Below are 10,303 nucleotides of genomic sequence, written 5' to 3' on the forward strand. Positions count from 1 at the left end.
TTGCAAACTTCAATTTTTCATAGATTTTTTCATGTATGTTGGATAAATTTTTTCTATGGAAGAAAACAAAAAAAAATATATATTTAAAATCAACAAAGTGGTTAGCCTAGTCGAGTATGTAGATTAATAAAACAGCACTCAGAATTTTTAATTGACCCTCAATATCTTGGCTTAATGTTGAAAACCTCAATTTCGTTAGGCTGGAACTTATACTTGGCCTTGACTTCATATGTACAATAGCGTGGGCCGAAAATCCGTTTTTTTTTTTAATTTTGGTTGTGTGAACGATGAAAATTTGTGGTCAATATTTTAGGCTCGCCCAAGTCCACCAGAGTTCAAGTGCTAAAAAATAATTTTCTTAGCTTACCTCGATTCTCTACCAAAAAAGTACATATATATATAAATTATGTAGGACTAATACTTTCAGTATCTTCGAAGTATTAATAAAAAAATAATAATTAATCAATATATTTATTAATTTTTATTTTTTGAGAACATTGCACTTTGATGGACTTGGGCGAGCCTAAGATATTGACCAAAAATTGTCATCTTTCACAAGATTGTCTTTAGAGCCATATTTTTGCTATTACAAATCAAATTTGAAAAAAGCGGATTTTCGGCTCACGATAATGTACAAGTATGGTCAAAATAATTTTAGTGCGGCATTTGTCTATTTTTCTTTTGTTGGTTTAATGTTCATCAATTTTTTATAAAATATAGCTCGTTATATAACAACAAGCATATAAATCCAAATTGCAAACTTTGTACGAAAATTTGAAAAAATCTACAAATTTCAACAAAATTGCATTAAAGATTCAAACTTTTTAATCCAAACGAAAAAAATCCGAGTTTTAGAATTTTTTATTTAACTAAGCATTAGATAAGCATTTTCTTCTATACAAAAAATAGATCAAGCATTATTTATATGGACGAAATTACAACTCACGGAGGTGCCATCAAACAAAAAAATGTTTGAAGTTTTACTATACGGGTTACACTTTTAGACCAAGTGGTGTATTACAAAACTTGAAAAATGCTTTAGTGGACTTTCATTTTGAACCGAACCGAACCATTTTTTGGAGTGGTTTTCGGTTCGGTTTTGGCATTTCAAAATAAAAATGGTTCGGTTCATGCTTCGGTTCGAGGCCCGAAAAAAGCGACGGTTCGGTTCAAAACCGGTTTGCAGCCCTGATTTCATACGCAATCCTTATTACGCATAAGCATACATACATTTATACATACCTACAGCATGGTAATTCGCATTCATGCCAATAGTGGATATACTCCCAACTGACGACAAAACTCAAAACTATGTATTCACGGTTGTGTGAGAATATAAATAATCAAAGGACAAGTTTTATCTAACTTATTCGTAATGTACTGTAATTTAAAATATCTTTGTAATAATCGTAAAAAACATCGATCCTAGCGAATTGAATGAGTTTAGAAGATTACTCAAGAGCCAGTGGCATGAATGCCCGCACACATTTGCATGTACATACATATGTATGTGAGGTTAAAGTTAAAAACACAAGTCAACACGTTTTTAGGAGTACTCATACACACCAGTACACAGATTTGTCTTCAGTTTAAATATTTTTTGATCTACCTTATTGGACTAGTTGCACTTACAGATGCACTATTATATGTTCATACATACAAACATTTATACAAACATATTCATATATATTCGCAGTGTAAGAGCCCTTAGGTTTTAAGTTAGTTGCAATACTTTGCTTTCGGTAGTGATGGTTTAGTTATTGTTTTAAGCGCAACAACAAAATTTTAGTATAGTTTTGGAACCCCTGACTTCAACATTGTGATTAAAAATATTTTTGTATTTTATTTTACATTTTATTTTTATTTAATTTATCATGTATGTAGTATAAATATTTTGTTTGTAAACATCACTTCACCAAAATGTATTAGTATTTGAATTGGAAATTATTGTTTAGTTATAATTTAAATCTTAGTTTACGAATACTTATTTATGTGTAATGATTTTTATAATTATTATTTCTGTAAATACATACTTTCGTATACTACTTACAAATTTATATTAACGGATTTATACTTATAATTTTTAACTAATATTTTATTCTCAGTGTATCAAAAATAATGAACAAATATAAAAGAAAATAAAAAACAAATATCTTTGTAGATGTTCAATAATAATTTATGTATTATTAATTGTTACTTCTATTATTGTAATGCAATGTATGCGTACAAAAATGCTATTTGTACTCTTAAAATTTAAAAAATACTTCAAGTTATCTATCAACTCGCACAGTTATTTGTCATAAATGGCGGCAATTTGTGCAGTGTGGTACACGAAATTAAGAAAAATTTATTAAATAAAGTAAAAAACAGAAAATGTTACAAACGGTTTTCTTTTTTTCTCGAAAGAATACTTCCACTCTCCTATTTAGAAGAGAATGCCAACTGAATCGATATAGACGGTGTTGCTTTTTTAATAGTCAGATTATAATAACAAGGATATCCAGCTTTAATAGAACGCCAAAACGAAAAATCTTCGAATCAAGCAAAGAAGTAGCGAGCTGAAATGTGCCTTGTTCGTACATATGTATATCTACTTGAAATATCGAAGTAAAACATTTAGGAAAGTCAAGTAGTGCTCTTCGAGTGATTCTTTTGGTAGTGGTTGGTCTCCGAAATCGGCACCCACAGGTAGCGAGGCTTGTTATTAGAGATCAATGCGCTGTATTTTTTTGTAGTTTGTCCAATATCAATTACTACATAAATTTGACTACAATCAAGAACTCTCATCATTCACTTACCGTTTGCATTTTCATCTTCTCCCTCCTCCTCTTCAATAAATACATTTGTAGAAATTACTTGCTGCTTAAAAGTTTTATGTTTTCGCTTTTTATGTGAGCTCAAACCGGAAATCAATCGAAAGCGTTCACCACAAACTTTGCATTCATAGCGCTTAACATCTGAATGCAGTAGCTTATGACGGAAGAGGCCATGCATATTTGTAAACCCTTTGCCACAAATATTACAAATTTTATCACGTATATTTAAATGTGTACGTATGTGATCGTCTAACTGACGTTTTCGCAAAAAATCTTTAGGGCACATAGTGCACTTAAATCTTCGCAAACGTTCGTGCATAATCTTTACATGCTCTGTCATTTGGTGCTTAAGGCGAAAACCCTTGCCACAATGTTCACAAATACTTTTTCGCTCTCCGGTATGTACCATTTGGTGCATTTCCATGTCACGACGATTGGCAAATCCTTTCGCACAGTAGGGACAAAACCATTCGAATTCTTTTGTATGAGCGCGTATTTGATGCTCCCTTTTTATACTTCGTTGTGCAAAACGTTGTTCACAATAATCACATTTGTGTGGTAGCTCACCAATATTGTGCACTTTTAGCAAATGTGTCTGCAACGTGGCATTGCTGCGTAATATACGCTCGCATATATGGCATTGTAAATTGTAGTCGGATTGTGGCAGAAAATTACAACGTGCTATGAAATCCTGCTCGTCTTTTGTTAGTGATTCATTTAGGATCTTCTTTTGCTGCAAGTTATAAAAGTGCTGCTTCAGCCGAGAGATAGCGTAATAAAGCTCATCATGGCTGAATTCGACATTGTATATATGTTGTAAATTCGCGGCGATTTCTTCATAAGCTTTTTTGCGAATATTTAACACTGAATAATTAGGGTGAGATTTGTCCCACAGTACAGGGTGCATGGCACAGAAGTCGATAAACCCAAGTGTAAATTCATCACTTACGGAAAATGAGATTTTCTGTAAATTCAACAGGAAAATTTTAGCCAAAAACATTGCGTAACATAAGTACATACACATATTGGTATTAAAGCAAGTTTTACTCAGTGTGAATTACTCACCTTATAGCCGTTACTACGTATTAGATGCATATTGTCCAATTCCGCATCTGCTAAAAACTTGCAGCGTTCGTAATAATATTTACGAATTGTATTTAAATCTCGGCATGAATAATAGCATCTTTTGTAAAAAATGTATAATCGTTTAATGTCACTGTTGATTTTTCCTTCCGTAAGCTGCAAACTATAGTTATTCAAAAAGAAGTCTTTTATTTTGATGATCGCTTGCCGGCGCTCCTTAAAGTCATTATAAGCTGGGTCATGTGGATTCCATAAACAAGGCTGATCGCGAAAGCATTGAATGAAATCACGTGTAATATTATTTCGGGTAGAAAACTTCACAACAGACTGCTGCAAAGGAAAGAACAAAATCTGCATACATGGCAAAACAAAACATCAAAATTACTAAGCGGTAGCCCTGGGAAGCGTGCAGCCTCGATGGGGTCTGTCCATAGGGACAGGGGCGTCAGTAGGGTGGGGTTCAGTGCGCATGCGAAGAGATGCTGTGAGTCATGGGGCGCCTCTCCGCATGCCGGGCATTCGTTTAGAGCATCCTCATTTATTCTGCTCAGGTATGAGTTCAACCTGCTACAGTAACCAGAGCGTAATTGGGCTATTGTGGTCCGAGTCTTCCGGAAAAGACGAAGTTCTATCTCGTCCACGTCTGGTGGTTGTGAGCCCAGAACGCCATTCACATGTCGCGAGTCTACATAACTCGAGACTGTCTCTCTGTGAATGCCGTGCAAGGCCTGTCGATAAGCTGTCGGGTCCAGAGGTTTTTTGATGAACCTCTGGACTTCGGCCGTCAGTTCGTAGAGATGCCTCCTGACGTGCCTGGGCGAGGGCTCTTCTGCAAGCAGTTGTCTATTTGGGTGACAACGTCTGCGGTCCCAACTAGAAACTGCTTGCAGACCATTGTTTTGCTCCTTAACGGGGAACATATGGGCCTCGTCGTGCAGGTGATGTTGCGGCGACATCAAAAGGCATCCTGTCGCTCTTCTGAGTGCCGTGTTTTGGCAAGTTTGCAGCTTTATCCACTGCGTCCTACTAGTCCCGGAGACCACACAAGGGCTGCATAGTTCAGAACCGGCCGTACGTTGCCAGCAACGTGGTTTTGTCTTTGCTCCAGGTGCTGCCGGCTAGCGACTTGAGGACCTTGTTGTGGCTTTTGTACTTTTTTGACAATTGCGGTTGTATGCGCGTAGAAGTAGAGCAAACTGTCGAAGGTTACTCCGCGGATCTTCGAGTTGTTCACCGTCAGCATTGGTTCGTCATCGACGTGAATTCCTAGTTATAGTCTGACCTAGGGGAGAGGGTTAGGCTCCGTGCAGTGCAGAAGCGAAAAAGCTCGGCGAGATAACCGTTTACTTTCGAGCATAGGTCATCAATTCCATTCCGAGACGCCATGATTGAACAATCGTCAAGCATAAGGGACAATGGAGACTCCCTCTGGTGGCGGAGGGAACTTTGAAATGTAAAAGTTAAACAGTAATGGGGAAAGGACACCACCTTGTGGAACCCTCTGTTTTATTTTCCTAGGCTTGCTCGATTTGTCTCTAAAAGCTACTGACGAGTGACGACCACTCAGTTAATTCGCCGACCACCGTTTGGGTCCCTGTGGGAGAGAGGAGGCCTCTATGTATTCTAGAAGCGTTGAATGACTGACAGTGTCGAACGCCTTAGACAGGTTCAGCGCTACTAGAATGGTTCTCTCACAGGGGCGGTTTCGGTTAAGGCCAGGAGTTATCTGGGTATTTACGGCGCTAAGTGCTGTTGTTGTGCTGTGGACTTTACGGAACCCATGCTGATGCCTCGCTTGGGTCAGGTGGTTTGTATAGTGCGGGAGTAGAGGGGCCTCTGGTGTCTTCGCTACCGGAGAAAGGAGAATTAAACCGGCGATAGGACTCTCCTTTGTTGGACAGTTTCCCCGGTTTAAGCAGTGGGACCACTCTCCCCATTTTCCAGATGTCTGGAATGATGGGAATGAGAGGTTGAGGACATTGGTTAAATAATCCACTCCCGCGGGACCCAAATTTTTCAACATTAACATGCAAATTCCGTCGGGTCGGTGGCTTTGGAGGCTTTCGCCTACCTTTACGCTGCCCATAATCCTGGTGGGTGCATCGCCCTTCATTGTGCAGAATGTCGAATCGTCTATCTGCTCAGCGAATTGTGTTCCCATACAATCGTTTGACAGGCTTGACTGCCAAGATCGCGGTGCGCATTAAAGTCATCAACTACCATCACCTCGGAGGAGCGCACCTATTTCAGGGTAATATCCTGCCGGGCAGCTAGTGACAGGGGGTAAATATACGTTAAATATTTCGAGCTCGAAATCGCCTGACCGGACAGCAATATCCTGACATTCTAAGATAGTATCTCTGCGGTCGATGTTTGCTTCGATAAGACGTTACTGCACGGTGGTGCGCGATGAACGCTAGGCCACCACCATTATCTCGCTCGCGATCTCGACGGTGCACGTTGTATCCAACGCAATTCAACAATGTTGAATTGCCATGCAGCTTCGTCTCTTGGACCGCAGCTAATAATATTCCGTGCCGGCCCATAAAAACTGTTATCACCTCGATATTTCTCTGAATTATAGTTAAATTGTAAAATCTTCGTGTGCCTAGTGAGACTTATTGGAATGTGAGGCGTTGCCGGACCGCCACATGCTGTGCTTGCTGCTGCAAACACTGTTGCCCTGTGGTGTTAGTGCGCGGCGTCGCAGTTGGTATTTGCAACCAAGCAGCACAGCATGGGCCCTCGTAGTCCCCTTCTAAACTCGCTTGATGCGCAATCTCTTGAGTATGCCCTAAAGTGACACCAGCCGTGGCAAGTGTTGCACTTGACCGACGTCACATAACGGAACATCCTGGACAGACACACCGTGCAGATTGTCGGAGGAACTAGGAGTTGTTTCCGGCGTCGTTGGGTGGTAGTGCGGTTGTATCGGTGTTGTGGTCTGGTGTGTCAGTGGTGTTGTCTATTGTATTGTGGTTGTTGTTGTTGTAGCAGCATACAAGTGTGGGAGTGTTGCTGGAGTAGCGGCATTGTATTGTGTTGTGGTGCGGTTGTGTTTGTGTTGAGTTGCTCAGGCGGAATCCGTTGTACCGTGGAGGAAGCAAGGGGCCACATATGCGTTGGTCTACTGCATGTGAGTCGTAAGGCCTGAGCAAACTCCGAGGTGGATCCACCGTATAGGTTTCTGGTCCAGCGTTCGACTCAATGCCAGCCCTGAGCAGAAGTATGCGACGAAGATGTAGCCCTATGGACGTACAACTTTTGAGGGATTGCACCGACCTAAACGGGGTTACATCGCCGAAACAACAGCCCTTGGTCGGCTTAAACCCGAATCATTCCGGTAAGTAGAACGGGCTGTCGTGGGAAAGTTTGTTCGTTAGTTTTGTTCATAACTTACGGTTTGGCGTTTATCTTGAAGCGTATCTATGCCATCATCTGATAAGTCACATCCACTTTGCGTGTCATAGTTATATTCTTTTTCATTTGATGACTTGAAATAAAATTAAAACAAATCAAATGACTTACTAAAACCGGCTACAAAAACATTTACCTCATTTTCACTTTGGCCAACGAAAGAACTTTCGCTTTCCGTCTCCGTAATGGGACCTTGTTCGAGCACCGATTTTGCGTAGGATTCTAGAAACGAGCATGCTTTTAAGTAGTTTTCTTCAATAGCCGAAATTTCGATTCCTTCCTCCAACCTTCTAGCTATGTCAATATATTGACGGCGAAGTTCAGAAAGAGACTCTTCTAAATTAGATGTAGAAATTAGCATATTTTGCTCGGCAAACGCTCTTAATATATCCTTTTTTGCAAGACATTGTTTTCTATTGGTATTATTACCAAAATTTTTCATTGACCAAAGAGTGGGAAAGAATTGGTATATTTCAATGAATTTGTGCGTTGCTACATTTTCAACTTTCAAATCTATATTAATCTGAAATCATAGTTGAGATTTACGAAGCTAATGTTTTTATTTGCTTTTATACTTGAACTCATCTCACCTCTTGTGTAAAAGATTCTGGAGATATAGGATTTTGGTTCATGTTAAAATGTAAATCGCCCTGTGAATCATTCATATCTTCTTCGTAAATAGATTTGTTTAATGAGTTTTCAATATCAGAATGTACAACGAGTACGTTCTCCGCACTCTCGGCATTGACATCTTCATCCGCTTGACTTTCCTCGGATATATCTTCCGATTCATTAACCTTTTTATTCAACTCACTCTGGTTCGGGGAAATCCTTCTATCATTCGTTTCCATATCTACGTCGACACAATGCGTATGACAATCCACCGTTGTCAGTCTTTTACTTTCAACCTGTGGTTCCAATGCATCCTCAGGATATTCAACAAGCCATTGTGTTTCATCTTCAACACCCATATGAAGCTCCCTTAAATGCTGCAGAAATGTTGCCCATTGACCATAATTTTTGTCACAATAAAGGCATTTCAATGCAAAATATTTATACTGGCTAGTGGCCAAGACATAACCACATGGTCTAAGGTCTGACAAAATGGAAGCAGCATTGCTCATTATTATTAACTATGTATGCCCTCGGTCGTCGGTCACAATTAAACTATTGATCACTTATGATGTACAAAACGTATACCAAGGCGAATTTATACATATACTTATTTATGTTTTTATTTATTATTTATTTATATCGCTTCGCCTCGAAATATACGAAAAATACATTTTATACCAAGGCGAATTTATAGGTGCGTTCGTTTAAAATCTCCAACAGAAACCAACCAACTGCCAAATTCCGGCGAAATGTCATCTGTTCGCTCACAAGAGAGAAATATCCAAAATAGTACGCGAACAGAAAATTTGCAGAAACTTGCAAGTTAGACGAACAGCTGATATAATTTTTGTTTACATTCAAAAGTGTAAAATTTAAAACGTACGAAAAGTCATCGCAAAGTGTTATACTGACACAGTTTATTGATTAAACAAATAACTACTTATTTCTTACAAGTTTAATTAGTCGCATTTTGTAATTTTTAACTTCCAAACCATCAAATTCAATTTTGTGATTTGCGTAAATGCCAACCAGCTGTTTTTGATCAGCTGTTTTCCTGTTGGCAAATTGCTGTTGGCAAAAATTTTTCCAGCAGAAACCAGCAGCTTCCCCTCAAAATGAAATGTCACTTTGCTCTCTCAATTTCCCCTACTTTGCAAGTTTTTTGCGTACGCGAACGCAAAAACTTGTAAGTTTTGGTTAAACATGAACAATTAACAGCTACGCGAACGAACCTTATATAAGGTGGTGTTACTAGCTCAGCTGATTTTAGGTTTGTATAGTAACCAATAGTCAGTACTAATTTGTACTGGAACCTGCAAATTTTTACTGGAAAAGTGTATGATAACCCAAAAAATTTGCAGGAGAGCAACAAATCGAGAGCGCAACAACACGGGAGAGCTGCAAATTCTTGCTAGTGAAATTTCTACTAGCAGAAATTAGCTAGCAGAAGAAGAAGAAGAATAAATGTCAAAAGCCGCCATTTGTTGAATTGGTTTAGCACAAACAAAAGTAAAATAAGTGAAAATTGAAATATTAATGATGTACTAGACTGTGTAAGTGCTTGTGTGAAAAGCAAAGAGTTTAAAACCGATTTATAAATAGTAAAATGTTTACAGCAGAATATCAAAAGGGTGCAACAACTATTCACTTGCAAGTTTTTACTAGTTTTGCGTTCAGTAACTTTTTCTGCTAGTTTTCCAAAATCTGCTGAGCTAGTAACACCACCTTATATAATTCGCCTTGGTGGTGTTGATGGCGAATTTAGATTTTCGCCGAGGTATCCAAGGCGAATTTATACAAGGTGGGTTGATGGCGAATTAAATTTTCGCCCGGTACTACTAAATGTCAAAATGATGTGTTTGTTGTAAACAAGGCGAATTCATTTTACAACAAACACATCATTTTGACATTAAGACGTACCTCGGCGAAATCTAAATTCGCCATCAACACCACCTTGTATAAATTCGCCTTTGTCAAAATTATGTGTTTGTTGTAAAATGAATTCGCCCGTGCCCTTTTCCCTTCCTCGTCCCTCCCTCTCCCACAAGTAACGAGTTGCCGCGATAAAAGTTTCTCTGTCTGAACCTAGACTAAGGGTTGAATTTTGCTGAAATTTATACATTTATCCACAAAACTTGTTTGGTGAAGTGATAAACTTTGGTCAAATAGATTTCCATACAGAGTTTGACAGTTCACTTATCAAAATGGTAAATTTATATTTATATTTATTTATTTATATTTATTTAAGAGTTTATCACTTTTGATTTATTAATTCATGAACAAACCATGAACGAAAGACACAAGATCACGCCTTAAGGAAAGAAAAAAAAAGTTATTTTCTAGCTGTTGAAATCTCGACGCCATCTTTGTTG

The 10,303-nt window shown here is 38.5% G+C and overlaps 1 protein-coding gene across 2 annotated transcripts; it reads right to left on the reverse strand.

The window, feature by feature from the left end:
• Window positions 1–2,243: 2,243 nt before the first annotated feature.
• LOC108359504 (uncharacterized) lies at window positions 2,244–8,606 on the reverse strand. 2 transcript variants are annotated; one of them, XM_017611406.1, is made up of 6 exons: window positions 7,907–8,606; window positions 7,453–7,839; window positions 7,300–7,392; window positions 3,882–4,229; window positions 2,799–3,780; window positions 2,244–2,719 (listed from the first exon to the last, which is right to left on the reverse strand). In XM_017611406.1, exons 1-6 carry the CDS (start codon window positions 8,438–8,440, stop codon window positions 2,712–2,714), a joined length of 2,352 nt encoding a protein of 783 aa, XP_017466895.1. In that variant the 5' UTR covers window positions 8,441–8,606; the 3' UTR covers window positions 2,244–2,711. The 2 variants fall into 2 exon arrangements, with proteins under 2 accessions (XP_017466895.1, XP_017466902.1); XM_017611413.1 differs by having other exon boundaries at window positions 2,244–3,780; window positions 3,882–4,226.
• Between the last annotated feature and the right edge of the window lie 1,697 nt (window positions 8,607–10,303).

Source organism: Rhagoletis zephyria, unplaced genomic scaffold (genome assembly GCF_001687245.7).
Source record: "Rhagoletis zephyria isolate East Lansing unplaced genomic scaffold, Rhagoletis_zephyria_1.1 Rzeph_scaffold_00013, whole genome shotgun sequence".
NCBI classification, from domain to species: Eukaryota; Metazoa; Arthropoda; class Insecta; order Diptera; family Tephritidae; genus Rhagoletis; species Rhagoletis zephyria.